The sequence below is a fragment of the Marmota flaviventris genome, chromosome 2, assembly GCF_047511675.1.
Source record: "Marmota flaviventris isolate mMarFla1 chromosome 2, mMarFla1.hap1, whole genome shotgun sequence".
Classification (NCBI taxonomy): domain Eukaryota; kingdom Metazoa; phylum Chordata; class Mammalia; order Rodentia; family Sciuridae; genus Marmota; species Marmota flaviventris.
The window spans coordinates 191157380-191180368 of NC_092499.1; the positions used below are offsets into that span (position 1 = coordinate 191157380).

Genomic DNA, 22989 nt, shown 5'->3' on the forward strand with positions numbered 1-22989 from the left:
CACAATAACCCTGCCCATGCAGCCCGGTTGTCACTGCCACGTTGGGCAAAAGAGGAAACCGGGGCTGAGAAAGCCGAGTCCCCTGGCTCCCGGGGTGGACCCAGAACACTGACTCCTGCCCCCTCGCTCTTCCCTGGAATGTGGTCACCAGGGACCAGGCGTGGGTGGGGCTCGAGAGGGCAGTGCCCAGTAGGGTCATCTACACCTGCACCCCGCGAATGCTGGGTCCTTCTGGCTGTCCTCACCGTCCTCTTCCCTGGGAAGAAAAGATCCTTTTAAAGAGCCCTCACTAGCGCTGGCTTCCTGGAGGACCGTCTGGGCAGTGTGTGACTTCCCTGAGTTCCTCTCCCATTAAAAAAAAATTAAAAAGTGTTTTTTACGGCCATGTTGATATAAAGATGGATATAATCCTGGCTGAATTAAACATTAAAACATTTTCTTTGATACTAAAAGTTCATGTTTTGTCTTATGTTTTAAGGGACATTAAAACATTTTCATGGGCCCTCAATGTACATTGGCTTCCGGCCCTGCATGCTGGGACGGGAGCAGCACAGATCTCTCCTCCGCCTCATTTGGTTGTTAGAAACGGCTTCCTGCATCTGACAGCCTCTTGGCCCGTGTTGGAATCACATATATTCACTCAACAAACCGCCTAAACAAGTCTTAAGCTTTGGCTGTCACGTGGCTCACGATCTTGCAGGAGGGGGCCGTGAATGAGGGGCACTCTGTGGAGGAGAGGGCTGAGGCTGTGCCCACTGTCCTGCGCGCTGTTCGAGGGTTTCCTGCTGCTCTCCTGGGGCCGATTTCCACCTCCAGAGCCCGCTGTGGGTGATGAAGACCTCTGGAAGCACGGGCTCCTTGGTTCCCAAGAAGAGAACTCTGCATCCCGTCCTGGCTCATGGGGTCCCTCCCCGCTCTCCCTGTTCACAGAAGAAATCACTGGGAGGTGCAGGAGGGTGGCGCCTATCAGCCTCTCTGATGAAGAAGATGATCTGGTGGCCTCGCCTGCCCCCCTCCCTCTTCCTCAGGGACCCCCTTCTGCAGCACCTGCAGGCGCATGCTCTACGGGGCAGAGGCATCTTCTCCGTGCCCCACCGCTGCCTCTGGAAGTGGGCACCCTGTGCACAACCTAGCCTCTGTCCTCTGACGTGGGAGAGCACGTGTCCCACTCCTCGACCCTGGCAGATGTGCCTGGGTGCAGAGGGGTCCACGGGCCGCGCAGTTCAAGTGTGGTGGTCGGGGAGGACGCGGAGGTGAGCCGCTGGCTCATGGCTGTGCACACCCGCCCTTCAAGCGGCTGCTGACGCCCGCCCCTGGGCAGCTGGCCCCCAGGTGCCTTCGCCTTGTGATTTCTTCACTTCCTGTTTGTCCAAAGCCAGAGAAGGAGCAAAAAAAAAAAAAAAGCCCGATGGCCCAGCAGCTGGGGTGGGTCCTTCCAGGGCCGGGTGGGCAGCGGTGGCGAGGACGGAAGTGGGTCACGGGGCCAAGCAGATGTCGCAGTGTTAACTGTGTTCTCACTTGTCACTCGGGCTTTGGTTCATGGAGAGGAGTGGTTGGACTTGAAGTGTTTCCCACCGCTAATGAGGAACACTTTTATGCTGGGGCCTCGGAGGGGCAGCTGGTGGCCTCGGGCCTGGAAAACAAAGGGACCAGAGGAGAGCCAAGACGCTGCCCTCTCTGGGGTGGGCTGTGTCCCCTCTTGTCCTGAGAGGCTCCGGTTGTGCTTCCTGCCTGCTCTCCGGGATCTTTCCCAAGAGCTTGCTGGCTGCCCCAGGTTGGGCCACTGCTCGGCCCATGGGGCTGAGGTGTACCTGCTGGACTCTCCTAGACCCCTGGGTCTGCCTGGCTCAGCTCTCCGTGAGCCTTCCCTCCATGAAACGGCGGATCTTCCTACTGCTGGAGCCTCCGCAGGCACCCCACAGCCAGCCTGGAATCCTTTCTGGATTGGGGGGCCCTGTGCCAATATCCGCCTGGACTCATTGACAGATGGTGTGGGGGTGAAGTGTGTAGCCTCGCGTCAGCTGGACCCTGTGTGAGCTCGTCTCTGCCCCTGAGGAGTGCAGGGGCCCTAGGAAGGTTTCACGCCCATGACCTTGTCCTCCCCTGCTGTGAACGTGGGTCACGAGTCACAATTCTTGTTTTGAACATGCTTAGCACAGTGCCTGGCACTGAGAAAATGCCCAGGAAATGGTTTTTATTTTTGTCAAGGACCAGCAATGTAGAGAACAGACGGTACCCAGAGGGCCCAGACGTGCGTGATAGAACATGGGCGTGTCCCAGCTCAAGACAGGGACAGTTTCCTCCATAGGCTGGAAGCAAATTGGTCAAAGGTTGGTTGGCAGGGAGCTGCCAGTGTTTTTGTGGTGCCCAGGGTGGGCATCAGAGGCTTGGAGGGTCGGGCATCTGCCTGCACAGCAGTGGCCTTTGGTGGGAAAGCAGCCTCTGGTACCCACAATGTGCGCTAACGGTATTCCAATAAAACTTTATTTGAAAAAGCAGGTGGTGGCTGGATGTGACCTGACCCCCTGGGCCAGTCATCAGCGTCAAGCCTGTGCCCTTCTGGCCCACCATCCTGAATGTGCTAGCGTCTTGTCCTGGGGCTCCTCACTCACCCTCGGCAGGAGGGCTGCCTCCATGTCCCCAAGGACGGAGGAAGGCAGGATCTGGTGGCCAGGGTAAAGGACATTTCTTGATCCCTGTGGCTGCCTTTTAGGAGGAAGACACTTCCAGAATCCTGCAGTCCCCGGCCCCAGAACACGACCCCAGTGAGGCAGGGAAGGGTGGGAGGGAGAGCGGGGCACGGCGTGTGGTCCACAGCTCACGCACCTCTTTGGATCAGGCCTCTGCACTCAGACTGAGCCACCAGGCGAGGGCCCGGCACATGGCTTCCCTCGTCCCTAAAGACTGGAAATGTGAGACACCTGGAGCGTGCAGAGGCAGAGGGGGACAGGTGTGTGGGAGACAACTCCCGCTCCACACCAGAAGAAACGAAGGGGCGGTTCCCTCAACGGCCTGTGCCCAGCTGTCTCTGATTATCATCATCAGAACTGGAAGGAGCCCCAAGACCTCACCTGGTGAACGGCTAAGCAATGTGTCCATGCATAGCATGGAACACCCTCGGCCATGCAGAGGACGAACAGGGGCACTCGGGACCATGTGGATGGACCTCAGAGTCGTCATGCAGACTGACGTCAGCCGACACGGGGCTCGGGGAGTCCCAGCATGTGGAATGTCTACAACATGCCACGCCAGGGGGAGGCTCTCCACCAGGACTTTTGCCTCCCAGGGGACACGTGACAAGTTCTGAGGCATTCTTGGTGGTCACAGCTGGGGGTGCTGCTGCTGAGCCCCCTGCTATAGTGCCAGGATGGCCCCCCCAGAGCCATCGAGCCTACTGTCCCTGGAGCCCACCCTCTCTGGCTTGTGTCCTCCCTGTCCCCAGGTGAGCCACACCGTCCTCAGGCCTGGCATTTGTCTCAGTGTTCTGCTTTTGTGCCTGTTGCTGCTGTGCCACTCACATGCAGCTGGTCACGTGACGCTGGGCTCAGTTCTCCTGGGCGTGTGCCGAGGAGCTTTGGTGGGTCACGTGGGCATTACACGGTCAGCTTCTGGGGGGAATTGCCGGCCTACCTTCTGTGTCCCTGTCTTTGGTGAAGGTAAGTGAACCACTGCCAGGTGTCTTTCAGCCACACCTGCTGAGGGTCTGCTCCTGACCAGGCCCACCATGGCCTGCACCTACGAGCCCTGTCCTCAGCCACTTAGAAAGGGGCAAGAACGGCCCCAAACATCGGCTTGGACTCCATCACTGGGGGAGGTCATTCATCTTGCTGGCCGGCTCGAATGTGCCGCTGGTTTGACCATGACCTGGTGACATCATGAGAGACCCTGCCTCTCTGCTGCTCCTTCTGCTCGTCAGCTTTGGTTGATCCTGTTCTCTCTGTGGTTGCTAGGTGGTGGCCGATCCTAGGACTCCCTCCATTTCTCTTCCCTCAGTCCTGTTTGTAGAGAGAAAATTACTTCTGAAAGTTAGAGTGGAAAGTTTCCAGAAAAGAAACTTCCAGGGCACTTCTCTTGCATTCACTGACTGAATTGGGTCACATATTAATCCCTGAGCCAATGACTGTACTAGAGGATTAGTGGCCTCTTATTAAACCTCAGTCCCACCCGTGAGGCCAGGTGGAGTCGGCTTATGGCACAGCTGCCTCAGTGAAAAGGGGTTGGTTACCAGGAAAGGGACGGGCAGGGCTTTTGCACATGAGGAGCTCGAGGCCCTGCAGGCGACATGTCCAACCCTTGTAGATCTCCTCTGTCCCCTGACCTGCTGTCGCTCAGCAGACCTTTGGGTCCCTGGCCAGGTTCTCCCACGGTGCTGTGGACTCCATTCCCAGCACTTGGACTTAAGGTGTCTGGAACGGCACCAGGTTTTCAGGTCAGGCATTTTTATTTTGCTCTAAAATCCTTCCAGGGGGGAAGCATAATTCCTAGGGGCTCAGCTTTAATGGTTTCTTTTATAGAATCATTCGAGTTATAGGTGGATGAACTCAAGGAAACCCTGCTTAAGAATGCAGGATAGCCGGCGCTAAGAGGGGTGGAGGCCAGGCCACGGCGGACGGAGAGGGTTTGTTTCTTTAAACATGAGCTGTTAAAAAGCCAAAGTGAACCCCTGGTGCTGATCTGGTCTTGAGAGATTTCCTTGACTCCTGGCCCATCTGGCAGAGTTAATTCCAGATGTGGATGAGCCAGGGCCCTATGGAGACATTGTTCTTGTGGCCTTGACTCCTCTTCCTGACTTTGGGGCATCCTAGCTTCAGTGGTCAAGAGTCCTCGAGAAGCCGGGCGCAATGGTGCACACCTATAATCCCAGAGGCTCAGGAGGCTGAAGCAAGAGGATTGAATGTTCGAGGCCAGCCGCAGCAACTTAGTAAGATTCTGTCTCAATTTAAATAAATAAATAGGAATTAGGGTGTAGCTCAGTGGTAAAGTGCCCCTGGGTTCAATCCCCAGCATCAGAAGAAGCAGAAAAAAGATTCCAGATTCTCAGGCAGCCTGACTTGGGTTCAAGTTCTGCACTGTGGCTCCAAGTTGTGTGTCCCTGGGGGCAGCACTCCGCCTTCCCAGCTGTCCCATGTTAGGTAGGCTTTGTCTTCATCGGATGCTTCTTTCTCCCCTTGGAACTTGTACCCCACCCCAGACCTGACACTAAATACGATTTCCAATGATCTCATCGTTGTCCCAGCCCAGAGACTGACAGTCGGTGCACGGGCTCTGACTCAGGCTGTCAGCAGAGGATGGGACACAGGGGTCACTTCCTCCACTGGATGATCCCATCCCCTCCTGGTGTCCCCTTCCTCCTGCCGGGCTTCTTCTGGAAACTTCCTTTGAGGCACTCCTGTGCAGCCTCTCCGTACACCCCCACCTCTTTGTGGAAGAGAAAAGGCCCCTGGGCCCAGCTTGTTCAGCCACACGCTGTCCCCAGGCAAGCTCGTGGCCTCTCCTTTAAACCCCTCGCTGGCCCTGCCTGCTGCCCTCGCTGGCATTTGACCGCTCCTCTGCGCTCCGCACGTGCGCTGTGCCCAGAGGTTGGCTTTGAACGCAGGTGGCTGGCCTGAGCCTCCCCAGGCCAAGCGTCTCTCTGGCTGGATCCATAGCCACACTCAGACTGGGACCTTTGGCCACCTGCCTGGCTGCTCCCCTCGGGTGTCAAGTAGGGACTCCAGACAACGTCCCCTGACCCAACGACTTCCCCCTCCACTGCCCAGCCCTGCCTTGCTTTCCCCGCCGCGGCAAACGGGCGGCCTTCCTTTCTCGGGTCCCGAGGGAGCGTCTTGTCTCTGGTCTCCACATCCTTCGGCACGTTCCGGGAGGTTCCTTTTCAAGACACTCAGAACCTGCCCTTCTCTGCTTGGGACGTCATGTTCTAGTTGAGATGTTTCCACTGGGGAAACTGGGTGAAGGGTACGTGGGACCTCCTGTGGATTTTCCCCAACTTTCAGTGAATCTCTGCTTATTTAAAAAATAAATCCCAGATATGGGTTTAAAAAACGAACCTGGAGAATCCGACCATTTCTTACGGACCACTCAGCGCCCAGGCTGGGCCTTCTTCATCTCTGTCTGGGTGGTTCCTCCACCTTTTCCTCTTCCCTCTGCTCCTGTCCTTGATCTCTGAAGTCCAGTCCCCAGGGACAGACCGAGGTGATCTTATAAGAAGCGGTGTCTCCCACTCAGGCAGTGCCCCGGTGGCCTCCCTGGGCTGTGGGAACACAGTTCCACAGCCTGGGTGGCTCAGAACAGCCTGGCTTTGTTCTCTCGCTGCCTGGAAGACCCACATCCGTGACCGGGGTGTCCACAGGGAGATTCCTTCCCAGGCTCCAGGGAGGGATGCTTCCGTGCCCCCCTGCTGAAGGTGCTCCCGGCAACCCCAGCGTCTGGGCCCCTCTCCCTCCCTGGTGCCTGTGCCTCTGCCTTCACCTGGCCTTCCCAGGAGGACAGCCTGTTGGATCAAGGCCCATCTGGCCTAGTTTGGCCTTTTCTTGAATTACATCTTAAACACCCTATTTTCACCCTCTCCTGAGGCTCTGGTGGGACCACTGCTGGACCCAGTGGACAGTCAAGGCAAAAGCTTGCTGCTGCCCACAGGACCGACACCATCAGGGCTCCTGCTGCCCCTGCCCACTACCCCCCCTCTCCTCTGCAGCCCTCACCTGTGGCCCCCCGCCCCCCTCCAGACAGCTGCCTCTGGGCTCCCTCTGTCTGGAGGGGTCTCCTCCTCATGGTCCTCAGCTCTCTGCTCCAGTGGTCCCTCTGCAGTCGTTAGGGCTGTTGGCAGCTGTGCCCACCCTCCTTGGCACAGAACAGGAATGGCCCCCTCCAAATTAGGTTGACTATGTGACCCACTTTGGCCATGGAACTGTGAGTGGGACTTAGGTGCCCCTGGCATGGGACCATCTGCCAACTGCAGCCTGCCCCTCCCCTGCCTGTTTTCCTCCACACCTACCAGTCCCACTCAGTACCCAGGGTGTCCCTCGGCCGCCTCCCCCCTGTGCAAAGTCGGGGAGTGGGGGCTTTTCTCTTTTGCTTGTAGCTGCTTCCAGGTTGCTAGGACAGCTCCTGGCCTGGGGTTGGCTGCGGCCAGGACTAGTGGGTGGCAGAACCATGGATGAAGGGCAGAGGAGATGATGTCTGCAGCACCGACCTGCCCTGTCCCTCCCGGAACCCACCGTCTGTGCGTCTGGCTGCTTCCTCCCTAGGGCAGAGCGTCAACCCCAAGCTGGCGGGCCTGATCGGGCGACACGGGCCCCAGCACAAGCAGCCCTTCATGGTGGCCTTCTTCAAGGCCACCGAAGTCCACCTCCGCAGCGTCCGGTCTACTGGGGGCAAGCAGCGCAGCCAGAACCGCTCCAAGACGCCCAAGAACCAGGAGGCTCTGAGGATGGCCAGTGTGGCAGGTACGTCCAGGGTGGGTCGGCGCAGGGTTTGAGGACCCCAGGGCCCCGCAGAGCCCCGACACAGGAACCACTCCAGATCAGTGTGGGAGCTCCACAGGCGGCTCCAGAGCAGACACAGCTGAAGGAGACCCACATCCCTGCCTGCCCAGAGCCTGCCAGCTTGATTATTAATAAAGCTAATAAATCAACTTAGAAATGCAAATGAAAAGCATTAGCACAGCACGATGCAGATTGTGTAGATTTGTACTTAGAGAAAACAGTGGCCACACTGACGCCTCGGAAGGGGAGCTAGGAAGACAGGCAGCGGGCGTGGGTGGGAGGGGAAACAGAGGGAGCTGTTGGCTGTATCGTTCACTTATTTCCTAAAATGAAAAATATTGAGAACTTGTGACCAATTTGATTCCTTGAAAAAAAATATGGGTGAAAAGTGTTTTTGTATATTATTTGGTATACTTTTAGGTGTGTTTGAAATGTTTCATTACTCTAAGAAAAAATTTAAAAATAGAGACACCTGTAAAAATAGAGACACCCAGAACCTCCGGAGGCTGAGTCAGGAGAATCGTGAGTTCAAAGCCAGCCTCAGAAAAAGCGAGGTACTAAGCAACTCAGTGAGACCCTGTCTCTAAATAAAATATAAAATAGGGCTGGGGACGTGGCTCAGAGGTCAAGTGCCCCTGAGTTCAATCCCCGCCTCCATAGAGGTAATATCTTCACTGAAAGAAATTCAAAGATCAATGAAAGTACTAAATGTAAGGCATCCCCAAAGGACAATCCTAGGAGTGGCAGCATTCAGATCCTCACTATAGAGCGTGACAGTTTTTAGCACATGAGGTTTTATCGTTCTTGAGGCTCCGAGACTCCAAGGCTTCCTATTTTACAGAGAGATAAACTGGGGCTCAGTTTAAGTTAAGTAACTTGTCCAAAGGCACGGAGTAAGTGGCAGCCCTGGGATTTGAGCCCCAGGAGCAGGCTGGCTGTCCATTACACTGGAACTACATCCTTATTTAGAATTGCCTGGAGATATCTGCCTGTCCTAGATGAGCCTTAGTGTCCCCAGTAGTCCTCTTGAGGGGTTTTGATGATTCCCCAGGCATTTGCCAAGTCCATGCATGAGCCTGTCCTTGTCTGGGGCTTTGGGAACACGGCTGGCTGGCACACGGTCCCTTTCCCCACAGGCTGACTAGACAGTTGGACACTGATGGTGTCTGGTGGCGTAGGTTGCTGGAACCCAGGATGGTACATTTTGATCTTGATTTAGGAGCCAGAATCCCCTTCCCAGCCCTGTGGTCACCTGTGGTCACCCACCCTCGCCCACCTTATGCTCCCCTGCACGTGGAGCGGTCCCTGTGCTGGTAGGAGACGCACCTTTATTTCCTCCCAGACTGAAAGGAAAATGTCAATTAACATCTCTAGCAGACGGTTTCCCGGGGACTGTGGTGGTGGCCACCCAGATCCTTGGAGCCCAGGTTATGGCTGGAAAAAAAAACACCAAAAAAACCTCTAAGCCGCCCTTTCCAGGTGACCTGAGCCAGGGAGAGCAGGTGACCTCTAGCTGGAGAAGGTGGTAATGGACTCTCCCCAGAACCCCCAGAAAGAAGGCAGCCATGACACTTAGACTTCAGCAGGCGGCCGAGCTGGACTTAACTCCCGAGCTGCCAGATGGGCAGTTAGCGTGACCTGGAGCTGCCCTGTGGGGTGGTGTGCACCAGGACAGTGGGCAGGAGCTTGCTGCTGTCCACATAGCTTTCTCCTCTGCTGATGGGCTGGGTGTCCCCCTGAGCTCAGCTCCCAGAGCTGGGACCCTGGTGGCTACCAGGAGCAGTCTGAGGCACAAACCTGCCCTGGTCAGCAGCTGTGGCAGCTGGGGCCTCTGAGCAGACTCCCAGGCCTGGGCTGGTCCATGGAACCACCCAGAAAACTGAGGTGTTTAGAGGTCTCATGGCGAGGTGGCAGCAGCGGCCTCCCAACCCACTTCCCATTGCCAGTGGCCCCTTCCGCCTCACCCAGCCCATCCTAATGTTCATTTTACTTTCCCAGGGAGAGGTAGCCTGCTGGGCCGAGGGGCACTTTTGAGAGCAGGACTTCCTGACCCCAGTGGGCTTCAGTGGCCCAGATGGCTCAGAGTGTGTGCAGGGTTCTGCTTGGTCTCCATTCATGCCCTTTTTTAGGTTTCTTGAAAGGGTCTGTGATTTGCTAAATCAAAGATCACCTGATCTGTTCCTTCACACCAGGGGCTCCACCGAGCTGGGCCTTAGGGCTGGGGCTCAGTGGGGAAGCTCTCCAGGCCCGGCAGGAGGCAGGCATCGTTATCACCCTGTGTGAGGAGAGGCCCAGGATGGAGGACAGTGACGTGGGACTCCAGCCCATGCCAGGGGCAGGCAAGGCTTCCCCTGAGAAGTGAGCAGGGGCCGCTGAATGTGGCCAGGCTGTCCCCAGGGTTTGGCCAGGCAGTGGGACCTGCAGCTGCAGGGCCCGTGGCAGAGGCTCCCTGTCATGCTTGAGGCCGTGTGGCTGGGGCAGGTGAGGAGCAGGTGTGGATCCCTCCCCTGCAAGCTGCAGCTCAGGTTTGAAATTCAGCCCAAGAACATGGAGTGGTCTCTCAGAGCTCCAAGCTATGTGCAGTGGGGTGGGAGATGGTTCTGGCTGCTCTGAGGATGGCGAGTGCGGGTGGGACACTGGGCTTCAGCCAGAGCCTGGGGGCTTGGCCAAGGCTTTTGCATCCTAGCAGGCTGGAAGTGCTGGCAAGTTCCACCCCAGCAGGCTCTGTCCTGGAGCCCTATCAGAATGAGGGGGGCAGGAAAGAGGCCTCCAGGTCCTGGCCTCCCATACCCGATTCTCCATCAGATCCTCACCAAGTGTCCAGGGACGGGGCCCTCACTCCCCATGGGGCAGCTACTCCACCTGCCACCTCCCTCCTTCCTGTGGATTTCAACTCCCTGGCCTTGTTAAAGCTCTTCTAAACACGGCCTGGAAGTTTAATTTAAAAAAAAAAAAACCCCAGGTCTGGGCCCCACCCCAGACTTCATAAGCCAGTGCCCGCCCGTGCATGGGCGTGCGTGCCGTGTGTCTTGGAGGTGTGCCCATCTCACGTGATGTGACAGGCCAGGAACCCTGCTATGGGGCCACACAAGCTGAATCCTCTCTCGCACGCAGCTCTTGTGTGTGGGTTGGGGACACAGGCTGCAGCCTGCCGCCTGCCATGGAGCTGCTTGCCTGTGAGCCACCCCCAGGGCCCAACGGCTCTTCAGATGGCGTGCTTGGGTGGAGGACCTGGGCCCTCGCCCCACTTGAGCCCAATGCCCTGGTGATCAGCCGCCTCCACCAGACGACCTGTGGGGGTGGCAGCTGGGTCTGCGCACTGGTCGAGACGTGCTGGCTGCTTGGGCAGGGCCTCGTGGAGGTGGAGGCCACCAGGGCAAGTGGCATGTGCTGCCTCCCGCTCTGCTGTGTGGGCAAGTGGGGCAGGACTGGAGAGCTGGGGGCTGGGAGCCTGGCTTGGCTTTTCTGCTACGAAGTCCTTGTGAGACACAGGAGTTCCAGCCACTTTCTCTGGGGCCATTCGGGATCCCAAGAGACCAGAAGTGCAGAGCAGGTGTCTAGGGTCCCTGATGGTAGTGCCAGTGTCTACCCCCACAGCATGTCCACAACCCCCCGTTGGGCCTGGGGTTTGAACAGTGAGTCAAACATCATTGCTTTCAATGTGGTTGGGGAAGTGGCACTTGGGCCTATGGACCCCTCCTCTGCTCCTGGCTGACAATGTTGATCTACCCTGGTGCTGAGCCCTCACGTCAGCTCAGGGTCTTCCTTTACCCTGGACACCATGTACTTGGCAATGTCCCTGGCCCGAGCTGACGTGCTAAGACCTCTTTCTCATTTGGGGCACTTCAGGCAGGCTCCCTGGCCTGTAGGATGCTCCCTGGCCTGTAGGATGCTCCCTGGCCTGTAGGATGCTCCCTGGCCTATAGGATGCTCCTCACCTTCTGCCTCCCCCTAGGCAAGAGCGAGGAGGCTGTGGGTGGAGGGAGCTTCCTGCGACCCCACATTGCCACAGCGAGGGTGCTGACGGAGATTTCTGGGCAGCCAGGGGAAGCTGCCTTTCCAGCTCCCTGGGCCCTTCTCCTAGGATGTCCTGGAGCTCGCCCTTTGTGCTTTAGTGACAGCCTGGCCCCGACCCACTTCTCAGTAACCTAGGATTCCTGTGGATGGTGGAGAGCGGGTGTTGGGGGTGGTTCCCTCTTCATCAGACACCCTCGTGGCGTGTCACTGGTTTGAGGGACACAGCCGTGATACTCAGTGGTTAAAAGGTGTGCCTGTGTGCAGTTTTAAATGTCCCTCGGGTGGGCTGGGAGTGTGGACTCCTCTGTGGGAGAGCCCTGGCGAACTGCTGCGAACACTCAGGCAGCTGGCCTGGCGTGGAGGTGCCCACTGGAGCCAGCAGCTGGGAGAGCCCCCGCTGGCCTGCAGGGCTTGCTGTGTGTCTGGGCCTGCACCTCCAGGGCACCCCTGGGGGAACTCAAGCTGATCACACTGTCCTCAGTGGGACGAGCCTGCGCTGGCAGGACCAGTCGGGATGGACTACCTTCAAATTCAGAACCCCACGTTCCGTGCTTGTCAACACTAGAACATGCACTGCCCACAGAACCGAGGGGAGGTTCTGATCCAGGAGCTCAGCAGTGGAATCGCGGCCCCAGCTCTAAGGCTCCCTGCCCTGCCATCTCAGCACCGCTTCATCTCAGGGCCCTGGCTACCCAGGGGCCTCATTGTTCTTTTGTTGCCAGGCAATAGGAGAAAGCAGGGCATGTTCCCATGGGTCTTCCTTAGGATGGAGGGCCCTCTTTGCAGAACCCCCAGGCCCATGGTTTGAGCTGAGCTCCTTCCTGAACAGTGCCTGCCTCTGGTGGCAGGACGTGCTGGCGAGCTCAGGCCTGGGTGTCCCAACCAGTCACTGGGAAAGGGAAGGTTGCCATGAGGGGCCAGTACCAGATCTTTCAGGAGGGCCACACTGGGTCCATCAGAAAGGCGTGGGGACACAAGCACCTGAGTCCTATAACTTGGGTCAGGTAACGCAGCAAGCTCTCCCTCACCTCCTGGGCCTGCCCTGTCCCTCCTCTCAGACGTCCTCCGGGCCACCTTGCCCACTGGGACGCTCAGCCCCAAGAGCATGAGAGGGGTGAGTGAGGCTGAGGCTTTGACCCTCCTTTACCTGTGCAGCGTGGACTCGAGGCTTTGGAGATGCAGCAGTGAGACTAGAATACACAGGAGGAACCAGACACAGGACGGAGGAACACGCACTGGAGCCTTCAGGCTGTGAGAAACGGCTAAGCGCAAAGGCCCCCCCGTAGGAGCAGCCTGTGGCTGATGGTTCAGGGGTCAGAGCCACCCAGGCCTTCCAGGCAAGGGCCGGAGGTGGACATCACTCTGGGTAGATAGAAAGGTGGAGGACGGACAGGTCATGTTTAAGGAGAAAGCCGCGTGCGTGTGCGTGAGGCGTGCGCAGACTCTGCAGCGGTCCCGAGTGCCCGGGCCTGACCTGAGGCTCACCAACGTACACTTCTGGAAAACCCCGGGGCACTGTGGCTGCTCCCGTGGGAACTGCAGTGGGGTGTGTGCTGGCCATCCGTGGTTTGGCTTCTGTCATCTCTTCCTGGTGCTGTGGGGGACTCTGTTCCAGGTGTTTCTGCCCACCTCTTGCCCCCCAGATGGAAGAAAGTCTAGGGATGCTCTGGCCTCACTCCTAGGCCGCACAGTTGAAGCAGACCCCCCTGAGCAGGGCTGTGCAGCCATGTGGGGGGGGCGTGTGGGGTTTGACCCCTCGTGGACCCCAGGCACATGCCAGCATTCCATCAGGGAAGCCAGTGTCCAGAGGGGTCCTGAAGGTGCTCTGGCTGAGATGGTGAGGGAGACGAGGGGCCGGGCACCTCCCCTGGCAGGGCCCTGTGCGGGCAGCGCCAGGCCAGATCTCCCAGCCACCCTCCGGCTGGAGTGATCATGCTCCCGCTGCATCACGCGGAGGGACGTGAGCGTGTGTGCTTTCCTCCCTGGGTGCTGCTCCTTCACCTCCTCGGCCACACAGAGAACAGCAGCAGTGACCAGAGGCAGGCCTGCAAGAAGCACGAGCTGTACGTGAGCTTCCGCGACCTGGGCTGGCAGGTAAGGGCCCCACCGCGCTCCCTGGGGCAGCGCCCCCGTGTGCACAGGAGTCACGAACCTCATCCTGCCACTCAGGCTCCGGGTGGCACGTGGCCCAACTAGGGAAGAGGCTGCGGGCCAGGGTCACGGGGACGTCCCATGAAACCCCTGACAGAAATGTGAGCCTCGACCCAGATCCAGGAGCCCCAACACTGTGGACTCTGAGCCTCGTGGCCCTCCCGCCCCTCGTTCCCATCCTGTGACGTCTGTTTCTCTGTCACATGGCCGGGCCCTGTGTTAGTGGGCGGGATCCCCTCTGCCCACCCCTCCTCCCCTCCCATGGTTCCACCGGGCTGCTCCCCCTGGAGCCACTGTGGGGGGAAGGGGGCAGGAATGAGGGTCCTGCAGGCCGGCAGGCGTCTACCACAAGTCCTGATGGTCACTCACCCAGCACCTCATGGACACTCGTGAGTGTCCACAGCCCCTGGACCTGCTGTGGGTGCTGAGGTGCAGCCAGGAACCTGGTCATGTGTCTGTCCCATGGAGGTCAGTGCACTGTCCCAAGATCACCGGGCAACTCACAATGTTGTTCAGCCCGTGGGGAGCTTGTAGTTCAATGGGAGAGTCCAGATTCTTCCATGGGGACTGTGCCCAGACACCCACAAGGCAAGGTGCATGCAGCCAGTCAGGCACCCTACTGTGAGTCTATCCTTGGGACCAGTGACAGCATCCGTGTTCCAGGGAGTGCTGCAGCAGCATCCACACTCCAGGGGTCACGGCTGGAAGATTCTGTGCCCCCGAGAGTCAGTGAGGGGTGCATGGATTGCTGGACAGTGTTCCTGGGCTTGCAGACCCTGGAGGCCAGCGTGGGGTGTGCTGCTCACGGAGCTGTGTACACAGGTGGTGCACGCTGCTGGACTTCCCCCACAGCGCTGGAGGGTCACTGGCCTCTCCTCCAGGCGGGTACACCCAGGCATGGAGGCTTGGCTTCCAGTGAACTGTAATGTGTCATCACCTGGCAGGGGCAGTCGGTTCCTGACTGGTCCCAACACCAGAGTCCTCTCTGCTGTGCCACCTCCTGTCCAGGAGCATAGCCCTGGCTCTGCCTGCCCTCTGGTGACTCTACTTTTTTCTGCTGGAGCTACAGGCTGCTCTTGTTCCTCCTGCCTCTTCTGGACCCCCCTGTTTGGGGGTGTGGCAGAGCCCTGAGCCCATCTGGCCGTGGCCCACGGGAGGGGGGTGTCCACATGGGAGGCAAGGCCCTGCTACTTAGGTTTTCTGTGTGGTTCTGAAAGTGGCCAGCCACTACCCAGCCGCTGCCCTCTCCTGCAGGACTGGATCATCGCCCCTGAAGGCTACGCAGCCTACTACTGTGAGGGGGAGTGCGCCTTCCCTCTGAACTCCTACATGAACGCCACCAACCACGCCATCGTGCAGACACTGGTGGGTGCCGCCGGGTGCTGTCCAGGGGGTGGTCAGCTGGGGCTACAGGCTGCGGGACCTCAGGTCTTGCTGTGCTGCCTCCAAGCCGGAGCCTGAGACGCTGTCTGGTGGGCCCTTTGCTCCATAAAAAAAGATACTAAGAATTATATTTTACGACTTCATTGGAGTAAAGATGATCATACGTCTGGATGTGAAGTTCCTTCCTTTGTTCTAACTTTAACAGTAGAACACGTTCACGAGCTCCCAAAGTCCCAGGTGCTGGTTACCATGCCTAACCAAGAAGTGGGCCTGGTGCTGCCGGTCCGTCAGTCTGGACTGTGCTCTTGGGGTCAGATGTCTGTGCTGTGTTGAGACAGTCTTGTCTGCAGGCTCTCTGCCCACCCCAGCATCTGGCCATCCCTGGGGAGGGGTCAGCTGGAGAGTGTCAGGCCCCTTGATGAGCTCGTGCATTCCCCTCCAGGCCCTGAACGTGGGGAGGCAGTCCTTCCAGGGCCTTTGTTGTATTGAGGGTCTAGAGTATGTAGACCCCGTGCACAGAGCCAGGGGCGCTGCAGGGAATAACCCGGAGGGGGTCCCTGGCCTCTGGCTTCATTGTCTTGTGTGGAAAACAGTTCAGTAAACAGATGGGGAGATTTCAGAGGGGAAGAGCATACCAGGAAGAGGGCAAAGAGGATTGTGTGGTAGAGAGATCTAGGAAGCCCTGGGCTAGTTCAAGTTCATCCACAGGGTCACTGGGAAGATTCAACATGCTGATGCTCAGGGCCCAGCATACAGAGATGCTCAGGAGATGCCATTAGCACTACTTTACCCAAATTAGCAAGAGTGTTGGGAGTTAGGCACTTTGTTCTTTAGCTTGGAATCCCAGGTGCAAGGACTTCGTTATCTGGCTCCCTGCCACCAAGGCTGACTGGCCTTTCCCTGGCAGCTGGTCATGCACCTGGCTGCAGTGCTGCTGGTGACCCGGAGCCCACCACCAGGGCTGCTCCCTCTGCCGGCTGCTGCTTGATCCTGGGCTTCATGCCTATGCTGCGACCTGCCTCTCTGCTCATCCTGGCCGGCGAGTTCAGTCCTGGAGAACAGCTCATCTGGTCCTTTCATCTGGTCCCTTGGGAGCAAGAGCTTTTTTTTTTTTAAGTATGTGTTTTCCAAAGCCTTTCCTTCCCTGGATTATAAACTCAAAAGCCTTTTTCGAATTGAAGATCCTTAGCTGGAAGCGGATCGGCCCTCCCCTGCTGGGCCTGGGCCTGGAGCGTCTTACTGCAGGGAAGGACTGCCTCAGGACCCTGGAGTGTGGGGGGCATGTCCCCGTGCTGCCTTGAGCTCATTCGTATGCTCTTCCAGCCCTCCCTTCATGGCCCATGGGACAGGGTCCTGGTGGCCTCAGTCAGCATCTCACTGGAGTTCTTAAGATGGAAAAGGGCTCTCGAGTGACAGTGAGATGATGCTCTGTGGTCATGCTTAAGTGAGGGTGACTCCCCGTCCTCAGAGAGTCCTGGGGGGATGCTCACAGAGGAATGGGCTGATGTCTGAGGTTGGCTTTTAAAATCATTCAGAGTGCAGGGTGGGGGAGGGAAAGATGGACAAGGGCCCATCCTCGAGGATGTCAGGTCTGAGCCTGGAGGCTGTGGGCAGAGGCCCAGGTTTCTGCATGTTGGCCTAGCATACCTCCTGTACTTGTGATCTAGAACATTCGAGAATAGCTCCATCTCTGGCCTGTCTTGAGCACTAGCCACATCCTTTGACCTGCGGTCAGCTTGGGTTGAGTGGCAGCCTCTCCCTTCGCTTTGCCCCAGCTCCCACTCTCCCTGTGGCCTACTCCGGGCTGACTTGGCTGGTTGGTGGCATCATGTGGTCTCTGCGGGCATTTGGGGGTTTATTTTGCTCCTGTTCCTACCCATGCTCTGCCCAGGTCATGATGCCCACAAGCAGGAGAAAGCACTTTCAGTGGCAGGACACAGAATACCTGGCCCCAGACGGCCAAATCTTACTCCTTGCATAGCAGCTGTATCTGTGAGGATGCCCTGTGCTGTGGTCCCCTTGTCTGCACCATGGGGACAGTCCCAGAACCAAGGGAGTGTGTGTAATGTGCTTAGGTCAGGATCTTCTTGGTAATGTCATCTGGGTCATCTTGCCCAGCCAGTAGATGTCCCTTAGGGAGAGATGGGGGCCAGGCCTGCCCCTCACCACGGGCCATGTTGGGTGTGTTGCAGGTCCACTTCATCAACCCAGACACAGTGCCCAAGCCCTGCTGTGCCCCCACCCAGCTCAACGCCATCTCCGTCCTCTACTTCGATGACAGCTCCAACGTCATCCTGAAGAAATACAGAAACATGGTGGTCCGGGCCTGTGGCTGCCACTAGCCCCTCCTGGAAGCTGAGCCTCTGGGGCCACGTTTTTCTGGATCCGCTGTGTCACCCTGCCCAGTATCTCTCACCGCCTGCCTTGGTTAGGAGCCAACGGACCAGCTGCCTCTTTTGAGACATTCCCTTCCCCTCCCCAGTTGTAAAGGTATAAGAGTCTCAGGGTTGGAGTGCCAAGTGGCTGTGGATCAGTTTTGCCTCGGCAGCATCCTGTGGACAAGCTCCTACAAGCTGCTGCAGGCAAAACCTAACAGGAAAGAATCTCTACAAGGAAGATCTCGCAGCCACAGTCTTGGGCTGTGCTGTCCCCACGGTGCTCTGACTCGTTGACTCTGGAGGCAACGAGGAGACCAGGAGACCATCCGCCAGGCCACCAAACAGGGAGGAAGGCATGGCCAGGGGTGGGCCCTTGTGGCTGAGCTGAAGGAAAACTGGTGGGAAGGTCCTGTAACAAATGTCACAATAAAGCCAATGAATGCAAACGGCTAGGACGTTACAGATATGTTTTCCTCAACAGTCTATCCCCATTTCTTGATTTATTCTGACTTCATAGAAGCTGTGGCCACTGGAGGGTGGGAAGTCCCCAGTTCCATTCCTGTTTCAGTCCGAGCCTGCAGGGCCCCATGTTTACCCAGATCCGCCCAAATGCAGCTGGAGGGAAGGACCAGGTGCACCCGGAAGTGGCCATGTTGGCCCAAAGGAGAAGGTGTGTTGTGGCAGGGATGGACTTGGTGACTGTTTTCCCCTGTGAGGACGGAAGTAGGGCAGAACTTGGGCTGCACCCTGAGGCTGGGAAGCACAGAGGAGACAAGTCCGCCGGCCTGCGGGGAGCAGAGTGTGCTTCTCCTCTAAGCGGACCCGTGCTCTTCTCTGAAGCCGGGCCTGCGGGGGCACTGTAGCTTCCTCTCTTCACTTGCTGATCCCTCTTAGAGGGCTCTGCAAACAAACTGTCTCCTTGAAGTGGGTGAGAGGCACCTGGTGGGAGGGCTGAGAGGCCCAGGTGCGCTGGACTCCAGCCGCCAGCAGGAAGGTGACCTCCCGAGCATGTATCCTGGCTGGGGTGACAGTTCTCACATGGTTCTTGGTGCACACCCCCTTTGCCTTGGCCGATGGGTCCCCCAAATGCTATTCACTAGCTTCCAGCTGCAAATGCAAGGCCGTGGGGAGGGCTGGGCCGTCGGCCCGTTTCCTGCCCCTACAGGAAGGGGAGAGCTGTCCAGGCAGCACCCACGGCCCTGCAGAGCCCAGGCCGGTGAGGAGCCCGGGCCTGTGCCTCCTGGAAACATCGGCTCTGCTTTTCTTTTTCTTCTTCAGTAGCTTGGGCTGCAGCCTTTGCTGCCTGGTTGTTGGGGGAAGGTGTTTTTGTTGAGATTTGCTTTGTTTATTGGCAGAGCGGGGGGCTTTTGGGTGACTCCCTCTTGGTTCTCGCTGCGGCTCCCAGCCTCTGGTGAGCATGGTGTACACGTCAACCTGTAAATAGCTGTGATGAGACAAAGAAGTTATTTATTTCCACCTGAAGCTCTTCTGAAACCCTCCTTGCCGCTCTCCCTCGGGACCGTGAGCGCTGGCTGTCCACCTGTATGTCTTCTTATTTAAGACTATTTATTAACCGTTGGATCAATGTACCCACGGCTGTGGCCGAACAGTCCTCAGTGAAAATTCTGTACAAAGAGACAAAATAAAAAGGGTTTTGATTTGTAATAAAAGGAGACGTTTGGTTCTGGTTCTCGGGCCGCGTGTCTGTGCGCACCGCATTCCCTCTGCGCTCCTGGACGGCGGGGCGCTCTCCAGCTGCTGAGGACCTGGCCTTGGCCTGGCCGCGGGGGTGTGGGGTGCGCTGTTTATCGCACAGGCCTGGGGGCAAGGCGCTGGCTCTTCAGTGTTTGGTGCAGCTGTGTGGGCTCCGGGAGGGACACGGAACCAAACAACAAATGTGCATTTGGTCGTCGGGGCCGCGAAGATCCTTGGTTGGATTATAGCTCAGCTGTCAGCAGCTGTTTCGAAGAGACAGGGGGTAAATTAGCTGTGTTTACTGCTCACATAGTTGAAAGATTCAGTCATCCCAATAAAACAGAGGCACAAGAGAGAGAAGGGGGGCATACACCCAAAACTCTGAAGCACCGCTGGCCCCAGGACCAGCCTTGTCCAGCCTGCCTCACTCGGGCAGTTTAGGGGCTGCGGTGGAGCCCAGCTCTGGAGGTGCCCAGCTGTGGACATGGTGAAGGCAGGGTGCCCAGTGCCCAGCTGTGCTCCACGTGGCCCTCAGTGGGCGTGGTGAGCAGACTGTGGCTGCCTTTTCTCCTCGAATCTGCAGCCCAGGCACCTGACGCTTCCAGCATCTCAGCCCGCTGCGGACACGCCGCTCTCTCCTCCCCTGTTGCCTCAGACCAAGCTCCTAACAAGTTCCAGCCCCTGTGATTTCCAAACGCTCTTGACATTGTCCTGACGTGCAACATAGCTTTTGTTCTATTTTCCAGGCCCAAGACCAGAGTCCCAGGCGGAGGCCCAGATGCAGCTCTGCAGACAGGCCTCGTCCCTCGCTTGCTGTTTACACGTTTCTAAAAATGTGAATTTGTTGCCAATGGGTTTTTGAAAATCTGAAGTTGGGGGTGAAAAAAAAATCCCTTCATCTGGCTTCTCTTGAGCAATCGGCAGATGTGACCACCCTGGGCCCCCTTCCTGTGCAGCAAATTTGGGGCTGAGCAGAGGAACAGCCCAGGCCGCAGTCCCCACCATGCGATATGGTCCCTCTCACCAAGGGGCAAGGCCCAGTGGCCATTTAGAAAATGGTAGACAAATTCATCTGCACCCATGTCCCTGTGAAGTAGCAAAGTATCAGGAGAGGACAGAGCCGGGGAAGGGCCAGCGCCTCTGCTCCCTGGCTGGCCTGCTCCGGCCCTGGGCAGGCCCTGGACGGGAGCAGGCCCTTCCACCCCTGGCTCCCACCCCCCTGTTCGCACGCCCCTTGGATTCTTTCCTTGTCTCTTCTCAGCCCTGCTGCCTGATGGGCACAGAGAGGTGATGGAATTTGCCCCAAGTCCCTCGGCTAATAACCGCGGGAACTAGAAATGCGCCACCAAGTTTGGGTTTCCCCCTGGGGCTCCCCTAAGTTGGAATCTCCTGGGGCTGCTCTGGAAAAGTGGGGGTTCCCAGGCCCCAGCTCCAGCCCTCCGATGTCCTTCCCTACCTGAGTGTCAGTCCCTAGTCCAGGCTGAGTTCTGGACCACGTGCTCGGGACCTGGTCTCCCTCCTGCTTCCAGGCTGTGAGGGCCTTCCTCTGGGGGCATGACCCCCCTGGCTTTCCCAGGCTGGGCGATGGCCTCCCCTGTCATGGACCTTGCTCATCTGCAGACCTGCCCCTCTGTTTTCCTGTGCCTGGTGATCACCCTGCGTGGATCTTGCTGGGCACTGGGAACATTGCCAGTGGCCATCGGCCAGCTCTCTAGGAGCTTCTCACGTGGCTGTTTGAGCCTCCTCTCTCCAGATCTTTTGGAGAAGGTGACCATGAGTTTCCTGGGGCTGCCATAACAATTTTCTACAAGCTGGTGACTTAAATATTTATTCTTGCAATTCTGGAGGCTGGATGTCCAAGGTCAAGGTGTACATGGACTGCGTCCCTCTGAGGCTCGGGGGCAGGCCTCCCTGTCTCTTCCAGCCTCTGTGGGCTCCTGACGTTCTTTGGTTGGTTGCTGTGCCACCCGCCTCTGCCGCTGCTTTCACGTGGCCCTCTGTGATTGCTCTGTGTCTGCGGTAAGGACACTTGTCATGGGACGTAGGATCCACCCAGATAATCCAGGTTCATCTCATCCCTAGATTCGTAACTAATCTCATCTGCAAAGACCTTTTTCCCGTGTGGGGTCCCATTCACAGGTTCCAGGGCTCAGGGGTAGACAGATGTGGTTTGGTGACACCGTCCAACCCGCTGCAGTGAGAGTACAGGTTGCTCTCCCAGGCCACACCCCTACCCAGCCTCCCCATCTTCCCCCCACCCCCCGCTGGTGATGCACTCGGGGCTGGGCCAGGAGCAGGGCTGTGGGGCTCAGAAGGTGTCCAGGGGACCTGGCCGGCTCTGCAGGGCGAGGGTGGCCTTCAGGAGCAGGGACTGCTCCACAGACCTTCCTCTGGCTGCGGCTCCTCGGCTGACTCACGCTGTGTCTGCGCCAGGCACTGCTCTGGGCAGTGGACAAGGGACAAAGCCCAGCATCTGCAGGCAGGAAGCTGCTCTCGGGCGACCAGTGAACACACGGCGGCACAGCCTGCTTGTCGGGACCCTTCTCCATAAAAATAAAATAAAAATTCTATTTTATGACCCCGTCGGCATAAAGACGAATATAAACCAGGCTGAATTATATTCATTTATTTTCTTCTGATTTTAAAGGTCATTAAAATATTTTTTGTGGGCCCCTCACAGCACCACGACCCGGGCACGGCCTACCGTGTCGATGGAGACGCCAGGCCCGACGGCAGCTGAACACCACATCGGGCCGTGGGTTGGGGAGCCACTCAGAGGAGGCCCTTTCAGTGGAGACCTGAATGGGGGACAGAGGGGGCCTGTGGAGGGGATGGTGGCCAGAGGGAGGGCATCTCCACCTGCGGGGTCCACAGGTGTGGAGGCGGAGGTGCTGCGGGGCAGGAGGGAGGAAGGGTGAGATACTCGGGAGCTGCAGCAGAGAGGGGCAGCAGTGAGGCCAGTCAGGCAAGGGGACACTGGCCATGCACGAGTCCTGAGGCCACAGAGGGCCTCTGGCTTCATGTGAAGTGCTCAGGGCCTCAGGAAGGGCCAAGGCCAGGGACGGCATGATGGGGAGACCGGGAGGGCTGCCAGGAGGAAGCGGCACTCTCTCCCTTCTAATCACCTCATCCCCTTGGGAGGCAGCTCTGCGGCGGGCAGCGGGGGGAGCACTCAGGCCTCTCCGCCCAGGTGTGGGCCTCGAGGTGGCAGGAACTGAGAAGACAGCACTCACTTCTTCTGGGAAAGACACCTGCCGGCTTCCTAGAGAAATTCACTGAGATGGAGGAGCTTCTCCGGCCACAGAGCAAGAGCAGGGTGCCCAGGGCAGAGGAGCACGGGCCTGCTCAGCACAGAGCCTGCCCAGTTCCTGAGTTACCTGTGAGCCTTCCACCTTGGGCAAACTACTACCCTTCCTGTGCCTCAGTTTCCTCATCAGTGAGATGGGTTTGGTGCCCACCCTTATTAAGGCTGCTACTAAAATGCTAGTAGCTTGAAGAAGACAAAATCTCTCCCTTAAAAGAGGCCTCAAGGTCAGCCCTTCAAGGTCAGGATGGAGCTGCCCTGTGTCCTTAAGGACTTAGATTCTTCTTCTCTTTTTGCTGTGCTATCTTAGTTCTTGGTTTCGTCCTCACTCTGTACTCAAGGTCCAGGAAGGCTGCTGCAGCACTTGCCTTCACAGTTAAGTTGGGCTGTATGTTGCCTTGGTAGCCATCCCAAAGGTCAGACCAAAAGGCCCACTTGGCTCTCATTAGCAAAAATGCAGTCACATGGTCACTCCTAGCTGTAAGGAGGACCAAGAACTACAGGCATTTATCTCGGAGGCAGTGTACACAGCCAGGTCGGGATCCTGTTACCATCAGAATTCTATGGATTCTGGACA

General features: G+C 57.8%; 1 protein-coding gene across 1 annotated transcript in view; it reads left to right on the forward strand.

Annotated features, from left to right (window-relative positions):
- Positions 1–17896, forward strand: part of Bmp7 (bone morphogenetic protein 7) — a 68913-nt gene extending 51017 nt beyond the window's left edge. Inside the window, exons 4-7 of the mRNA XM_027946451.2 lie at positions 7248–7445; positions 13519–13595; positions 14907–15017; positions 17228–17896. Of these exons, the coding sequence (XP_027802252.2) occupies positions 7248–7445; positions 13519–13595; positions 14907–15017; positions 17228–17377 (536 nt within the window). The 3' untranslated portion in view covers positions 17378–17896. The remainder of the gene's footprint in view (positions 1–7247; positions 7446–13518; positions 13596–14906; positions 15018–17227) is intronic.
- The last annotated feature ends 5093 nt before the right edge of the window (positions 17897–22989 follow it).